This window comes from Salvelinus namaycush, chromosome 41 (genome assembly GCF_016432855.1).
Source record: "Salvelinus namaycush isolate Seneca chromosome 41, SaNama_1.0, whole genome shotgun sequence".
NCBI classification, from domain to species: domain Eukaryota; kingdom Metazoa; phylum Chordata; class Actinopteri; order Salmoniformes; family Salmonidae; genus Salvelinus; species Salvelinus namaycush.
The window spans coordinates 7,518,664-7,536,584 of NC_052347.1; the positions used below are offsets into that span (position 1 = coordinate 7,518,664).

The following is a 17,921-nucleotide window of genomic DNA, read 5'->3' on the forward strand; positions in this document are numbered from 1 at the left end:
ATCGGGCAGCCAGACGACCTCAGGTCAAAGGTCATACATCAAGGTCGTAATGACCCATTGGTGCCGGGCACTGTCTCCTAAGGAACAGAGTTACAGTATAAAAGAATGCAGAAAATAATGCAAATAATGCCTAACAGAATAATCATCAGCTAACACATGACACTATACAGACATAAATGAGTCTCATTCACACCAACATGGCCCACAGCTTGCTTTGAAATTTGAGAAATAACTTTGTAGGTCAGGGATAGTACATTAAATTCCTTCAGCATGACTTCATCTGGGGTTATCTTGAGATGTGTAGGCTGGATGAAGTGTTTGGTCAGCAGGCCCACGGCCCAGTATTACGTCTGATAACTGACAGGTTATCTTGGTCCTAGAAGCTGTGAATGAGCAGCTCTGGCAATCTCCCTTTCCCTTCTCCCTGAGCACTCAACTGACAGTCCCACTCAGTGCCAGAAAATACAGCCCTCTTTTTAGAGCCTGTTGGGACAACTGTCGTCGTGATACCCACCGCAGCTGACAGGGAAGGGGAAGCCATCTGTTAATCTCGTCCTCCTCCATACACTTTGGAAGCAGACAAGCTCATTTTGGAAATCCCCATCTCCTGTGATTAGCTAACTTAAAATGTCAATAGTTTCTGTTTGCTGTTGCACAGGCCAAAGCCATAACGGCCACACCGTAAATGGGCATTATGCTCCCCCTCACACACACTTAATTAGGAGAACCGGAAAACAGTCCTAGATGAATAGCTATGATTATGCTGCAATTTATGACATATGGAATCCCTGTTATGACTCGGTTTAAAGACCACTGTCTTTAATCCATCTCCACCCTTCCCTGGAATCCATACATGTCATGTCTTGTCAGAAGGTAACAGTGGCTGTTTCTGCAATGGGAACTCAACATGACAACAGTTTGAGAAATATAGCTTGCAAGAGTAGTTATCAGTCACCCCCCAGTCTCAGTAGGGACTAAGTCTAGGCCTATACACTGTACCACGCCTAAGGAACCACGGTTAATAAGTAGTCTTGAGTACTCTTGCAAAGGCTCTGCGCCAAACAAATTTAATAGGCATTGTCAGTGCACAGGGGTATAACATTGCCTTGGTCTGTGCTGATGCCTGCCCCATTTGTTCAACTCCCCAAAATCCTCAATCAATTGCATCATCCCAGAATATTATCATACATCAAACAGCAGCAACCCACTGGCAACTCCTTTGTTTACAAACGTATAATGTTTGACAGACATGTAATTGCTTCTGATTCACAAGACACAGTTCAAGTAAGTGTATGTCATAAAGTTACCTGTTGATATGACGAGTCCTCCGGGCGAAAATCACTGCTTGTCTGTTCGAATTGAAGGTTGAAATGAGGGAGTCGGTGTAGCAGGTTGACCCACCACGGCGGTGAGTAGTTGACAACCGCTGCCATGGTATGAGGGCTGTGGACGCTTTAGGGAAACGGTGACCTGTGTGGTCAGTCAAAAATGAAATAATGGACTGAGCCCGCGTCATAAAGTTCTTGTTAGCAAGCGGTCCAGCAAAACCAAAGAGATCCCTATGTCCGAATGGAGAACGTCAGACCTAATGCATTGTAGTCCAACGTTAAACTGTACCTGAGATATCGGTTGTCACTTCTTTCCTACGGTACTAACAAACGGGCAGCTAACTATATCCATTGTCCTATAACACTCCCATGTTCACTTCTGTCATGTGTAATACTAAACTGTGTCGAAAAAAGCTTAAGGATGAATAACGGGCTACCCAGTCAACTAACGTTAACTTCACGAACACCCCCACGCAGATGACAGTCCATCCACCTTGTTGTAGTTGCCTGTCCGTCTGGTTAACTACTGTACAGATGACGTAACGTTGGCTAACTGGATAGCTTCCCAACTCAACATGAAAGTAACCTTAGCTAGCTAACCGGCTAACTATTGTTGTTGAACAATTCTACAGAACGCATCCATTCCATTAAAATACTTTCGTAAGAAAAAATGCGTAGCTAAAACATTTGATTGAGTCTCACTAATTCCTTCTGGGTTACAATTTGACTGTCCTTTCCTCGTTATCAGTCATAGCCAGTTGATTGTTACTCGTGTTCCAATTTATCAAGTTAGCAGCAGGCTAGTTTGCTTGCTAACTAGCTTAGCGGATATATCCGTGCTCCGTCCGTGGTTGCTCCAGTACCATTTGCGCCCTTTGTCTTTTCTTCAATTTTCCTTAATGCTTTGATGACTACCAAGTCTTTTACTGTATTGCTAAGTTGTTTAAAGTCAACTATTCCTGTTCATTCACTAAAGATGAACAACAATCCGGTGAACTGTTCACGGGACTACGACGCTGCAACCTCCACACCATCCGATGCAGATTGCAGTCCCGCTCGCACCCACAACAACCCCACTCCTCACGCAGCGCCGCTGTCTCGTGAAAATAATTTGTGTGTAGTGGCCTCTGGTGGCGAGATGGTGAAGCTACACACACCCAGGCATATTTTGAGTAAGAGCGAGTTGTCGAGTCGACCTGCTGAGTAAAGGGATAAATGAACAAACTATTGGGCTCTATCCAGGAAATCCGTATGACACACACTGCACAATAACAACATTTTTATAATTATCAATTTAGGGTCCTGCTAGTTACTTGACTGTTTTTTCCTCTCCTTCAGGTTCTATTGGAGGAGACAAATCCACAAATCACCCTTCAAACTTTTAGACCGTCTGAACGCATTGAACGACCAACAAGTAAAAATTGGTTACAATATAATCATATACACATTTGTATATCAATATCCAATAAATAGATTTGGCGCACTGGTCCTCAAAGAGATGTTCTTTGATTTATTTGGCCAGAGTTTTTTTCAAATCAAGTTATGGTTAGGCAGAGGTGGAAAAATACTCAATTGTCATACTTGAGTAAAAGTAAAGCTACCTTAATATACAATGACTCAAGTAAAAGTGAAAGTAACCCAGTAAAATACTACTTGAGTAAAAGTACAAAGTAAAAGTAAATGCTATAGATCAAATTCCTTATATTTAGCAAACCAGATGGCACAATTTCCTTTTTTCTAACTTTTTTTAGACAGCCAGGGGCACACTCCAACACTCAGACATAATTTACAAAGGAGGCATTTATGTTTAGTGAGTCCACCAGATCAGAGGCAGTAGGAATGACCAGGGACTTTCTCTTGATAAGTGTGTGAATTTGACCTTTTTCCTGTTACTGCTAAGCATTCAAATTGTAACTAGTACTTTTGGTTGTCAGGGAAAATGTATGGAGTAAAAAGTACCCAATTTTCTTTAGGAATGTAGTGAAGTAAAAGTAAAAGTAGTCAACAATATAAATAGTACAGTAAAGAACAGATACCCCCCAAAAACTACTTAAGTAGTACTAAAAAGTATTTTTTATGAAGTACTTTACACCACTGCGGTTAGGCTATGTCATAATTGCTCGGTTTCCAAAGTTGGACTGAGAGTGGGAAAGCAATTAAATTCGAGGGCAGAGGCATATTTGAGATTTTTCAATCCTTTGTGGGGGAGGATCCATATACAATAACACTTGTTCACCAGTGCTCCTATGTTCTGGAATCCTAATATCCCGTTTGCAGTAATCCAGGTCCTGTCTAGTTTCTACAATAATGTTTGGACATATACAGTGCTGCTGCATAAGGTCTGAAATCTGGCAAAAATCCAAAATTCCCTACAACTTTAAGAAATAGTTAATTCATCGGGGTTTTTTCTTCAGGAAATCACATGGCGGTGCTGTCGTGCTCACATGACAAACTGAACTATGGCAGGCGAGCTCAATGAAGGTAATTTGCTAAATACATGTTATGTTCCACTTCTTTATGTTGGATTTAAGAATGTGTTTTCGGCTTTTTGTAAACGTTCTACGTGGCGACAGGCGAAATAATGTTTTTTTGGAGGGTTATGCTTGTGATTGAATTCAGACTAAGAGAACGCGGTTTGAAGTGTTCAGAGAAATAGTGTAGCCTACGATTCGTGATGTAACTACAAAACCTGTCAACTTGGAGATAAACAGTAATATAGTAGGTTTACTGCGAATTGTAAAATACAGGCTACTCATCTGAGCATTAGATTACACGTTTAGCAAGGGTGTTTAGTTTATTAGGATCCCTATTAGTTACTGCACATGCAGCAGCTACCCTTCCTGGGGTTCACATAAAACTTACAAATACATAAAAGTACAGAACAGTAATAGGCAAGAACATAAGATAGGTGTAATTAAGGGTGATTTGACAGATATCTGTAGTTTTTTTTTAATACAGTAGGGTAGGCTGCTGTACTGTTTCATTGGTCTGCTCATTGTCATGTTCTCACCTGTTATGGATGTTACCTGTCCCATAGAATTACAATCTAGATTATATTTCTATGACCTGTCCAAATCACGTATTCAACGTTCCATAGCATAGGACTAGCCTGGTTGTCTTCTGTTTAGCTATTATATCCCACTACTTGCCTCCTGTCATTTGCCTAAGACATATGAACATTCTATCGTTAAGATTTGATCCTGAGCTATCATCCAATCACAATATTAATGCAAATTAGATTGATAGAAAAACATTAATTTAATTCATACATTTGATTAGAAACATTCTAGCATTGGCTATCCTGACGTAATACATATAATTGGGAGAGCAGAGGATTGCGTTTAGCTTTTTTTTTTACCAGTCTCTTGGCAAATGACAGGAGTGGAAAGTTAGTTGGTACCCAGACTACCATAGGAAAATTGTCGCTAGTTTATTTTTTATTTTCTTTCATTATGAAAATGACATATATGATTAAGTTTACTTTGTAAACATTTTTGCCAATACAAAAATACATTATTTTAAGCACTGTTTTGCCCATACATGTAACTGCCAGAATAATGGAAATGAGGGATACAAAGTATATTGAAAGCAGGTGGTTCCTGAGTTAATTAGGCAATTAACATCCTATCATGCTTAGGGTCATGTACAAAAATGCTGGGCAGGCCATTATTTTGGCTACCGTGGCTATGCTATGGATTACAATGTCCCCATCCCACAGGGCACGAGTGGCCACTGAATGGTTTGATGAGCATGAAAACGATGTAAACCATATGCCACGGTTGAACAATTGTACACTTATGGGAGATTCTGGAGTGGTGCCTGAGACAGTGTTTTCCACCACCATCAACAAAATATCAAATGGAATTTCTTGCAAACGAATGGTGTCGCATTCCTCCAATAGAGTTCCAGACGCTTGTAGAATCTAAGCCAAGGTGCAGTAAAGCTGCTCGGGATCGTGGTGCCCCAGCACCCTATTAAGACACTTTATGTTGGCATTTCCTTTATTTTGGCAGTTACCTGTATGTACAGCGCCTTCAGAAAGTATTCACACCCCTTGACTTTTTCCACATTTTGTTGTGTTACAAGGTGGGATTAAAATGCATTTAATTGTCTTTTTTTTGTGTCAACGATCTACACAAAATACTCTGTCAAAGTGGAAGATAAATTCTAACATTTGGTAAAGCATTTATAAAAAAATAAAACACTAATATATCTTGATTAAAAGTATTCAACCCCCTGACACAATACATGTTAGAATCACCTTTGGCAGAATCACCTTTCATAGCATTACAGCTGTGAGTCTTTCTGGGTAAGTCTAAGAGCTTTGCACACCTGGATTGTACAATATTTTCACATTATTCTTGAAAAAATTCTTCAAGCTCTGTAAATTGGTTGTTGATCATTGCTAGATAGCCATTTTCTTGGCATAGGTTCTCCAGCCAATTTAAGTCAAAACTGTAACTAAGCCGCCCAGGAACATTCACTAGCTATGTTTCCATTAACTTGTCCAGTGATTTATTTTTTTGGTCGACATTTAGAAAATATATGTGACAATTCCCTGCTAGAGTGCGTTTCCATTGAACTATCTCGTTTCAATAAAAACACCTGGACGTAATGACATCACACACACAAAAAAACGACAGTGTCGATGTAAAAATGTAGTGGATGAAGTGTTTCCATTACCCATTTAGGCAAATTTCGCATTAATAAATTGGCGACAACCTGTATGCCCTCCCACCTATCTGTTGCATGTCTCAGGTAGCCCACAAAAGCCAACATGTATAGAATGCAATCATTTACTCATATTTGTCATATTCTAATAAGTCTCATGTGCCAGCGTATCGCTGCAGGCCGTGCCATGGTAAAACTTGTACACCTGTAGATCTGAAAGAATTGGATGGTGAAACTTGCCAGCCAACCAGAAAAGCAAGGCGAAGCAATTCATGTATTCTTGACAGTCAGGAGAATCCTTGTTCTGCAAAGAAACATAATATATTTTTTGTGGAAAAAATGTATTTTGTAAGCAATAGGCATTTAGAATTAAACCTGGGGTGGAGCTTTATAATTATGCAGTGACATCACATGCCCTGCGTACCTTCAAAATGATTAGGAAATCATCATTTATTCTAAAAACACAGTTTCAATCATCATTTGTCAAAATAAAGAAAGTTAGAAAAAATAAAAATCCACCCGTCGAACAATTTTTTTTTTGTCAATCTTGAGAAAGTTTCTCCTATATCTGCCCTTTCCATGACACATGTCGCAAGGATTCTTTTTGTTGCAACATTGCTTTTGTCGAATAAACCTGGGTCAATGGAAACTGGCCTACTGTCTTCTTGGTAAGCAACTCCAGTGTATATTTGGCCTTGTGTTTTAGGTTATTGTCCTGCTGAAAGGTGAATTTGTCTCCATATGTCTGTTGGAAAGCAGACTGAACCAGGTTTTCCTCTAGGATTTTGCCTGTGCTTACTGTAGCTATATTGTGTTTCCTATTATCCTAAGAAACTCCCTAGTCCTTGCTGATGACAAGCATACCCATAACATAATGCAGCCACCATCATGCTTGATAATATGAAAAGTTGTACTCAGTGATCTGTTGTTGGATTTGTCCCAAACATTGTTTTGTATTCAGGACATAAAGTTTGTTTCTTTGACACATTTTTTGCAGTTCTACTTTAGTGCCTTATTGCAAACAGGATGCATGTTTTTGAATATTTTATTCTGTACAGGCTTCCTTCTTTTAACTCTCATTTAGGTTAGTATTGTGGAGTAACAACATTGTTGTTGATCCATCCTCAGTTTTGTCCTATCACAGCCATTAAACTCTTTAACTGTTTAAAAATCACCATTGGCCTCATGGTGAAATCCCTGAGCTGTTTCCTTCCTCCCTGGCAACTGAGTTAGGAAGGACGCCTGTATCTTTGTAGTGACTGGGTGTATCGACACACCATCCAAAGTGTAATTAATAACTTCACCATGCTCAAAGGGATATTCAATGTCTGCTTTTTTTTTTACCCATCTACCAATAGGTGCCCTTCTTTGAGAAACATTGGAAAATCTCCCTGGTCTTTGTGGTGGAATCAGAGTTTGAAATTAAGTGCTCGACTGAGGGACCTTACAGAGTGTGTGGGGGTACAGAGATGAGGTAGTCATTCAAAACTCATGTTAAACACTATTATTGCACACAGAGTGAGTCCATGCAACTTATTATGTGACTTGTTAAGCAAATCTTTACTACTGAACCTATTTAGGCTTACCATAACAGGGGTTGAATACATATTCACTCAAGACATTTCAGCTTTTCATTTTTAATTAGTAAACATTTCTAAAAACATAATTCCAATTTGACATTATGGGGTTCTGTGTGTGTGTGTGGACAAGTGACACAAAATCTCAATTTAATACATGTTAAATTAAGGCTGTAACACAACAAAATGCACTGTAGATCCAAGTTGGCTAGACTTTAAATATAAAGATTAGCTGGCTACTCATTAGCAGGTGGGCTTGTGCTTGAGATTGTTTATGAGATCTGTGTTAAAGATGCACTATGCAGAAATCGCTCAGTCATTTCCTGGTTACTAAAATGTGAATAGTTTGCCTAATTTCAGTTTGTGACAGAACAAGCAAATATAGTGTAGAGCATCATTGTACCATCTAAACCACTGTGAAATATATTTTCCATAAGAAAAATATTGTATTTTCAGCTGTTTGAAGGTGATGTACAAAACCGAAAGTAAAAAACGCAAAAACAAAACTTAAGTACAGGAAGCATAGAAATAGCACAAATAAAATTTCTTAGACTTGCTTTCAATGAGAATGACAGATCTATAACACTTATTTCTATGTGAATATGCTGGGTCGCCCAAAAAGTTACATTTACACCTTTAATTTTCTATAATGCCTGTTACCAGAAGTTGGTCATTATTAGTGGATGTGCATGGTTCTGGTAAAAAAATATATATTATAAGAAAAATTGCATTTTTGATAGACTGATTTGAAAGCCAGATCAGTGATTTTTGCAAAAATGCAGGTTATTCTATTTTGATAAAATAATAATATTATTAGTGGCTCTTATGCTGAAGGCTTATTTTTAGCCTAGGTATAATTTTACAAGCCCTGAATTCAGCTCTACCTGCACCTTAGAGACTGCTCCCCTGTGTACATAGTCATTGAACACTGGCCACTTTAATTATATTTACATACTGTTTTACCCACTTCATATGTATATACGCTATTCTAGTCAAGGCTCATCCTATATAACTACTGCTGTACACACCTTTTCTATTCATATACTGTCCATATTTTCACTACCATTATATGCATATACACTGAGTATACCAAACATTAGGAACACCTTCCTAATATTGAGTAGTTTAGGTTAAATGAAATAGATTTTGCCATGATGTTTAACCACAAATCATGCAATTTAATTAAAATGTCTTCATCCACATAAATCCATGCCTAATGGTTTGTGCACCTACTCTCTCAGGATCAGTCCCTCCGTACTACAGGGAGGTGTACGAGGCCATCCGGAGTAAGATAGATGAACGAGTGCAGGTGGAGGTCTTCCAGAGGTTGCTCAGCAGAACAGATCTTCCCAGTGCTGTGCAGGGCCAGGTGAACACTACTTTTTCTTCACTTGTTGTCACATCTATGATCTAGAATGCCCGCCAAATGTGGAAAGGAAGTTCTGGCTGTCTGTGTATTTTATTTTTTTTAGGCTCAAGTTTTTGTTGTTATGAAACAGAAGCACAGACTGGTTTGTAATGTATTAGACCGATGGGTTTTCTATCCTCTTCCCTTCTTGGAACTCCAAGAAAAGTGAACAAGAAATTCTGCAGAATAGGAAGTAGGACTTGAAAACATCTAGCGCTCTTTGATACAAACCATTCAACTCTATTCAAAGACCCTCTCAAGCCTATATTTGTTTTACCACTAAGTACTAAAGGGGTAATTACAATACTCGTTCCAACACCAGTTATTAGAAAGGGTGGTTTCTGCTAACTATCTCCTTGCTGCCATTTAATTAGTGGTATTTGCTTCAGTAAAGCTTACTCAAAAGTGATGGTATTTGAGGGGATGGCATTTAAAAGTTGTGTTATTCAAGAGCACATGGGATGTGAAAAAATGACAACGTGTTACACATTATCCATGGAAACGCTTCATAGATGCATTTCAGCTGAGACCACATGGTTCAGTTTGATGTTTCTTACTGTATTATATCATTACTAAAGTGTTTTCTGCATTTTCTTGTCAACCACAGCTGAATTTAGACCTTGGATTGAGCAATGACCTGTTAAGAGAGTCCTGTAATGTCCTTGTCTTTTTCAGATTGCTGAGCATGTTGACTACACTGATGGATTCTTAAGCAAGTTGTCCCTATATAAAGCACTGGCGTTGATTGCGCTTGCTCAGCAAGGAAAGCAACCAAGCCCGAAACTCTTAGAGAACTGCATACAAGGTAAGCCTTTTAACTAGTTGTTTTCAAGTGAGGACACGGCAGTAAATGGGTAGCTTAATCAGTGGCTTGACTGTTAAGTATCTAAGGTCAAAAACCTTTGTGACCCCTATGAACAGCTTGTGTGAGAAAGTTCACTTCTCTATATATTGTGTGAAGTTGAATATGCATGTGACAACCTAAATTACACATTGCATTTGCACACAAAACAAGCAAGTGTGCTGTGCTAAAAAGCTGGTCCTAGTTTTATCATAGTGTGTTGTATTTGTTGGCCGGTTTCCTCTAACCTCTGGGCATTGCGTCTGGGAATACACCAGCTCCCTTCCCATGTCTCTGTAAAAGACACACAACCTTTCCCTGCCCTTTTTTTCCTCTGGAACAGCTCTGTGAAAATCATAATGAAAGTTACAGGAAGAACTCTTCCCTCTCTCTTAAGTACACTTGTATTTCTTGATTATATGAATCAGTTTACTTTCACATTCTGTGGCTGTTGAAAAGCATGAGTGTTACAGTGTACAGTACCATTAAGTTGGAGAGGAGTCGTCGTCTTTGGTTTTTCAGAGGTAGCCATTACTCCGAACACAGCCCTGAGTTAGAGCTCTGTTCCAAAGCTCATATGATTATTTAGGGCCCTCTGTGTTATTTCAAGTGCTGCCAATATGGCAGCTGACTGCTTTCTGTGAAACTGATGTCACTTTTTCTCTGCTGAGCTATGGTAGAGCTGGTTTCCTGGTTGTTGTAGGAGGACGATTAACTCTGCTCATATCTCTGTGGAATGTCAAGGAGGGTTACATTCAGGATCACATGAATCACACCATCATAATTGTTTGAAAGACTTAAGAGACATTTGAGTTCAGGGAGAGTCATGTGTGCTTTCTAATGGTGTCAAGTCTAGTTTCCTCAATATTACTAAAGATGTACCGCAGGGGTTGGTATTGGGACCTGTGCTCTTTACTATTTATATACAGTGCCGTGAAAAAGTATTTCCCCATTTCTAATTGTCTCTACTTTTGCATATTTTTGATACTGAATTATCAGATCTTCAACCAAAACCTAATATTAAATAAAGGGAAACTGAGTTAAAAAATAACAAAAAAAGTTAGACTTATTTAATTCACACAGTTGTGCAACACCCAATTCCTTGCATGAAAAAGTAGTTGCCCCCTTACACTCAATAACTGGTTGTGCCACCTTTAGCTGCAATGACTCCTCCAACCCAACACTTCCTGTAGTTGTTTATCAGTCTCACGCCACTGTGGAGGAGTTTTAGACTACTCTTTCATGCAGAACTGTTGTAACTCAGTGACATTTGTGGGTTTTCAAGCATGAACTGCTTGTTTCAAGTCCTGCCATTGGGTTGAGGTCTGGACTTTGACTAGGCCATTCCAAAACTTCAAATGTATTGCTTTTTAGCCATTTTCATGTAGACTCGATTGTGTGTTTTGGATCATTGTCTTGCTGCGCTTCAGCTTCAGCTCACAGACGGATGGCCTAACATTCTCCTGTAGAATTCTCTGATACAGAGCAGAATTCATGGTTCCTTCTAAGGCAAGCCGTCCAGGTCCTGAGGCAAACCATCACACTACCACCACCATGCTTGACCGTTGGTATGAGGTTCTTACTGTGGAATGCAGCATTTGGTTTTCGTCAGGCATAATGGGAACCATGTCGTCCAAAAAGTTATACTTTTGAATCAATCATAGACCATTCTTCCAAGAGTCTGCATTCCACAGTAAGAACCGCATGACAACGGTCAAGCGTGGTGGTGGTAGTGTGATGCTTTGGGGATGCTTTGCTGCCTCAGGCGATGTGAGATACTGATCAACAACTACAGGAAGCATTTGGTTGCAGTCATTGCAGCTAAAGGTGGCACAACCAGTTATTGAGTGTAAGGGGGCAACTACTTTTTCACAGAAAGGAATTGGGTGTTGCACAACTGTGTGAATTTAAAAAGTCTAACTTTTTTTGTTATTTCTGAACTCAGGTTCCCTTTATTTAATATTAGGATTTGGTTGAAGATCTGATAACATTCAGTATCAAAAATATGCAAAAGTAGAGACAATTAGAAAGGGGGCAAATCCTTTTTCCAGACTGCAGCAAGCCGCTACTCTTAAACCGTTGGATGCCGTCTACCGTAGCGCGCTTCACTGACAGTTTTAATACTCATCACTGCATCATGTATCAGAAGGTTGGCTGGACCTCACTAAAATCATGTACATCACTTTATTACTCCTTTCTTGTTTACTAAGCTCTGCTCCACAAGATTCCAACATACTTCACTTCCCTGTTGAAATATTTCAATATGAGATACCAATCCCGTTCTGAGGTGTTCTTAACTCTTGAGGTCCCGGTTGTCTCCACAAAGTTTGGTAAATTTGCCTTTTAGTTTTAACACACTACAGTTATGGAATACCTTATAAACAATTTCCACCTTGATTCCCTGGTGCCGATAGGGCAGTTTAAAACTCTGTTGGTAAAGTAGTTCATGGAAGTGTGCAATTGTTTCAATTGACTATTATAACTTGTTATAATGTATTTATAGCTGAATTGTAGTTTTATTTTTTATATTTTGTTGTATTGATGCCGTTTTTGTCATCAGGGCACCATTGCAAATGAGACACTGGTCTCAATTGGGCTCCCTTGATTAAATAGAAGTAGCCCAAAAAAATGTGAATGGGAGAATTCAAGTGTCTGAAGGATCAGAGGGCAACTAAGGGAGGTGAAATGTCAAATGTACACTGGAACATGCTTGCTTTCCCCACACAACATGGAGAGGAAAATGTTTTCTATTCAAACTTGCACTACAGGAAATCATAAATGATGTCTATTAGTTCAATAGAGCTGAATGTGTAGACTTTGTCTGTGAGCATAGATGTGCTGATGGCCTTCTAGAGAAATTAGTAGATGAGAGCATTGGTTACTCATGTTTGAATTGGTGTTTGTTTGACAGGGTTCCCTAAGCCCCAACTTGGTGAGTTCAAGGACCTCCAGACTCTGAGGATGCAGCCAACTCAGGATAGCCCCCTCACGGTGTCCCAGACCCTGGGCAAGCTGCTTGCCAGGGATACAGTCCAGGTGGAGCTAATTCCTGAAAAGAAGGGTCTGTTCCTCAAACACGTGGAGTACCAGATCACCAGCCAGGTGAAGGCTGCATTTAATTACATATGAGTGTAACATAAATGGGCTTTGTTAGAAGAACAGTCAAGGAAATTATGAAGAGAAAAGGTAAGGCACATACTTTACCATGTATTTACCTTTTTACTTCAAATAGGTCACATTTGTGCATTACAAGCAACATTTTTAATAGGAATTTTGATCATAACTACAAAAAGCCTGTAATTCCCTCTGGCTCTATTCCTGGCTCCTCAATTATTTCTGCATTTTTGGCTTGGTGAAACGAATGGCTTTAATGCTTGTTGGTAAGGGTCCATCTAAGAATGAATGTATACATACAGTACATTGCATCGTTTACACTGGGTGCCTAAGCTGAACAGAGCTGGTGTTGTTTCTGTGCAGTGAGCATTCACAATCAGTATGACCTAAAGCCAACGCATGACAAACACATCCATTGTCAATATATTTGTTGAATTCACAACCCAAAGCATTATGTTATTTTGCACTTCTCGGTTATTCACACATGTAATATTTGTTTGAACTTTTTCAGCATTTTAAGATATCTGTTTACCGGCGGTACAGTGATTTCGATGTCTTCCACGAGCTCTTGCTGCAGAGGTTTGCCTACAGAATGGTGCCTGCACTGCCGCCTAAGAGAATCCTGAAAGGAGGTATATAGAGGATGTCAGTCAGAACGTTTGATTATTTGGAGGAGAGTGAGGCTTTGGTCTGTAAATAATAGTGTTCCACTCTGCATCAGAGCTGGGGTCTCGCTGCTCCAAAGAAACTCAAATTCTATTAATCCAACTTCACCCGTGTTCCCACATCCAGACATGAACTCTGGTATCTAATAATGGTAATATAAAGACAATGTTATTACTTTATTCAGGGTTGGGCGGATAACTTGAAAAATGTAATCCGTTACTGATTACAGTTACATGATAAAATAATCTTTTGGATTACTCCAAAGAAGTATCCGATTACATTTGGATTACTTTTGCATTACTTTCACTTCTAGCTCCCAGACATATTTGAAAACGCTTAAAACTGTAGATTTAATATAGTATTTTTTCATTTAGTAACATTATTATTTCCAAATGGGGTGGGAGCCTAAAGATCCTATAATTCATGTTATATTCTATGTGTAAGAGCATAGTCACAGGGCTCCATACTAACATTTTCACTTGTTGGCACCAGCCCATGATTTGGTTGCACCACAATTGCTGTGGGGTCACGCAATAGAAAAAAATGGTAGCCTTATCGTCTTATAAAGTAATTAATCGTTTTCTATTCAGAGGTGTACTAGACTACTAACACGGTATGATTCAAGAAATACATGGTTTATTCTTACATCATGTTCAAGTACAACTGCATGATTCCAGCTATTTTGAATTGCAACCTAAACCAGTGATTGTCATGGATTTGGGGTTTGGCAACTAGGCAATTATTATTATTTTACGATGAAAATAGGCTTACAGTATTTTATTTTTTTGTTCAATAGATATTCATTTGTCTACATCTTTTTGGGCACTCATTTATATTTTGAGGCTAATTTATTTGGGACTAATTCACCAGATGAAGAAGTGGTTAGCTAGAAAGCTAACTCAAAATATAGCATATTACTGATAGTTAGCCGTGAAATGTATATCTAACAGTACATTTAATGTATATGCCTATGCACCTACCTTTAATGCCCGACGTGAGTGCCCTTTGTTGGATATTAAATACAATTCAGACCAGAAAGCTTAGACCCCTTTCTCTTAAACAGTAACCACATTGGTTGCATTCAGTAGTGTTTTTCCGATGATTTAGGCCTACATTTTGAAATATTGTGCAATCAGAAAGCATTTCACGAAGGAAAGAGATTGAAACTGCACTGCTTCAAAGCAGCAAGCAGGACCTCTGTAGTCCCAGCTGATTTGCATTGACCAGTGAGCCAGGTGTAAATGTTTTGGAAGCCTTACCAATTCATTCAACCACAGAAGAAGCCATCCACCCTTAATGGGCGATCAGCAGAATAATAGAATCTCTGAGAGCATGTGAGAAGTGCTGATGGTGCGCTAAATGACAGCAATGATGACAAAGTTTTATCAAGATGAAGTATAGATAGATGAAGTAATCCCGAAAGTAATTAGCTGTTTTTAAGAATGTAAGTAATCCGATTACACTTTTTAAAAAGTAATCCAGATTGATTAGTTACATCGAGCCAACCCTGACTGTATTACATAAAACGGTATGATCTCTTCTGTTTTACGGAAGCAGAACAAGTGAATGAATATGCTGGCTCTTTAACTGACCTCTGTCTGTCTACAGTCCTGACCTCTATGTCTGAGAGGGACTTTATAGAGGGAAGGCGGCGTGCTCTGGGCCGGTTCATCAACCTAGTGGCACGACACCCCTTCTTCTCCGAGGACGAACTGGTCAAGACCTTTCTCACCTTCAATGGCTCGGTACGTCTCTGCTACTGAAAAGACCACCTTGCTTCATCTCTGCTAGTTGTCTATGCAAAGATCACATTGTTCTTTGGCTTGCCATGGATAATGACTGTACTTCTCACACAACTTTACTCTCTCTCTCTTACTCTCAGGACGTTCAAGTGAAAATGCGTGATGCTTGCAAGAAAATGGGAGATGAATTCATGACTAATACAATGGCAACTCTGGCAAAGGTTTGTATTGTTTCTATTATCAAATAGTACATCAAATGACTATTTGAAATCCTACTGAGATGCAGCAGTGTGAGTCTTGGTACATCTGTGCTGTAGGAATATCTCCCAGCTGATATCCAGGCCCAGTTTTCATCAAGCAGGGAACTGATCAGGAATATCCACAACAGCTTTCACAAGCTGCGGGACCGGGCAGAGAAGATGGCCGAGCGCTCCAAGGAAAATGCCACTGATTTGCTAATGTTTGGAAGGGAGCTCAGGTACAGAACTCAGCATTTATAGGGCATAAAGCTCTCTTTCTCTATCGCCCCTCTCTAGACAAGTGTTTTGGCCCGAGGAAACATATTATGCTAGCTACCCCACCCATACAACAGTTTTGGGGAAGAAAATGTTGGCAATTGTAAAGGATTTGTTTTCTTTTCCTTTTCAGGGTTTTCACTTCAAATCGTTTTTGTCAGCCAAGACACCGTACTGGTCCAGCTTCTCTAGTTATGCTTTCTGTTGCAGTACACTGGGCTCCGATGGTTCACCCATTCCCTCTCTGGCCTCATCCCAAAGCACCTGGGGCATTCTCCGTCAGTCTCTGAAAGGCCTTTCCGTGGAGTTTGCTCTGCTCGCCGACAAAGGTGCTCAGCAGGTACAATCCAGCTCACTGTATATACGTACCACCTGCTCTACTGTGCTATTGCCAAACTCTACCTGCGTGCAAAACATAATCATTTATTCATTGATATCTTAAGGGGAGGAGAGAAGAGGACGATGTTGTGGAAAAACTGAATCTATTCTTGGATTTGCTGCAATCATACAGAGTGAGTTTGAGAAATGTAAAAAATCAATTTACTGAAGAACTCTGTATTAAGTTAATGCAATGTTACTAGTGTTATTACAAATGCACTACACAGGTATAACAGCAACTTAATTTAGAGTGTTAACAATATATATTTGACCCGTGTGGCTCAGTTGGTAGAGCATGGTGCTTGCAACGCCAGGGTTGTGGGATTGATTCCCATGGGGGACCAGTACAAATAAGTATGCACTCACTACTTACTGTAAGTCATTCTGGACAAGTGTCTGCTAAATACTATAATGTAAAAATAGGTTAGTTATTTAGTTATTTCTTACCGTGTGTGTGTGTGTGTGTGTGTTGTGTCCCATAGGATCTGTGTGAGCGGCATGAGAAGGGAGTATTGCACGAGCACCAGAGAGCGCTGCAGAAGTACGGTATGATGAAGAGGCAGATGATGAATGCCACAGTGCAGCCCAAAGAGCAGGTGTCAGTGGAGCAACTGGAGTCTCGCATTGTGCAGGTTCTCTCTCATTCATTCATTCATTCAATCTCCTTCTCTTCCCCTTTCTCTCTCTCTCTCTCTCTCTGTGTGTGCTTGAAAAACGCTCTTCCTTCCTCATTTACTCAGGGTTGTCACACGTCAAATCAACACTGTTGTCAGGATAATGAAGATTAAATAATGTCATCACAGGCCAACCCACCCTCCTTCCCTCGGAGAGACTGTGTCCTCTCTGACATTGAGAGGAAGGAGGGAAAGCATTTTCCTATATGCCGTCATTGGGCAGTTGATTGATACCCTGGTATAAGGATTGATATCCTTGTATATCCTACCACATTTCTCATACTAAACCATCTTAGGACGATATTGCATTTGACAGTTGGGCATTTCAGCCTTTAGAATGGATCTCATATGTCATGCGTTTCATCACTGACTCCTACAGACAAGGCCATGACAGCATAGTCTTATGATCAATGAGGTTGTTCCTCTTGATAACCATCATATGGTTGTGGTTTGTGAAGTAATGGTTTGTATCCTCCCCTAACAGCAGGAGAACGCCATTCAGACCATGGAACTGCGGAACTACTTCTCCCTGTTCTGCCTTCACCAGGAGACTCAGCTCATCTTCACATACCTGCCCATCACCTCTCACATCCTGGGAGCCTTCGTCAACTCACAGGTCCAAGGTCACCAAGAGGTGAGACTCACCTGGACATATACAGTGTCAGGCATGGATTTCTAAGGATTTAGTTGATGTAGTAGAGCACACAGTTCATTAGGTTGGTGTGTGTGTGTTGATTCTAATCTTTAATAGATGCACAATTATAAGATAATCGTCTATAGAATTTTGGTCAGAGGATGCTTTCACTTTAACAGACTACTTTGTTTGTTTGATAACTAGATGGGTGCAGTGTGGAATGATCTCCAGCAGAAGCTTGGGTGTCTCTTCGGTGTCGATGAACTGCAATCCCCTCCTCTTACACCCAAGTAGACACCCATGTCCCCTTCTCTCTCAACAAGCGATGAATATGCTGCTTTGCAAGCCAAAATACAGTCACTCTCAGAAGGGA

The 17,921-nt window shown here is 39.8% G+C and overlaps 2 protein-coding genes across 2 annotated transcripts in view; one reads left to right on the top strand and one right to left on the bottom strand.

Annotated features, from left to right (window-relative positions):
- The window catches only part of LOC120033908 (protein tweety homolog 3-like), a 64,103-nt gene extending 61,744 nt beyond the window's left edge, over positions 1–2,359 (bottom strand). Inside the window, exon 1 of the mRNA XM_038980297.1 lies at positions 1,308–2,359. Coding sequence (XP_038836225.1) covers positions 1,308–1,433 — 126 coding nt within the window. The 5' untranslated portion in view covers positions 1,434–2,359. The remainder of the gene's footprint in view (positions 1–1,307) is intronic.
- On the top strand, positions 2,305–17,842 carry LOC120033978 (sorting nexin-8-like). The gene is made up of 13 exons (XM_038980378.1): positions 2,305–2,428; positions 8,818–8,945; positions 9,660–9,789; positions 12,737–12,927; positions 13,451–13,571; positions 15,214–15,350; positions 15,488–15,568; positions 15,665–15,825; positions 16,073–16,202; positions 16,306–16,374; positions 16,723–16,872; positions 17,399–17,548; positions 17,753–17,842. The coding sequence occupies exons 1-13, from the start codon at positions 2,305–2,307 to the stop codon at positions 17,840–17,842; spliced, it is 1,662 nt and encodes a 553-aa protein (XP_038836306.1).
- The last annotated feature ends 79 nt before the right edge of the window (positions 17,843–17,921 follow it).

Coding starts and splice junctions, on each gene's coding strand:
- LOC120033978 (XM_038980378.1), top strand. CDS start 2,305: ATGAACAACAATCCGGTGAACTGTTCACGGGACTACGACGCTGCAACC. Junction 13,572..15,213: donor TAAGAGAATCCTGAAAGGAG/GTATATAGAGGA, acceptor GTCTGTCTACAG/TCCTGACCTCTATGTCTGAG. Junction 15,569..15,664: donor CAATGGCAACTCTGGCAAAG/GTTTGTATTGTT, acceptor TCTGTGCTGTAG/GAATATCTCCCAGCTGATAT.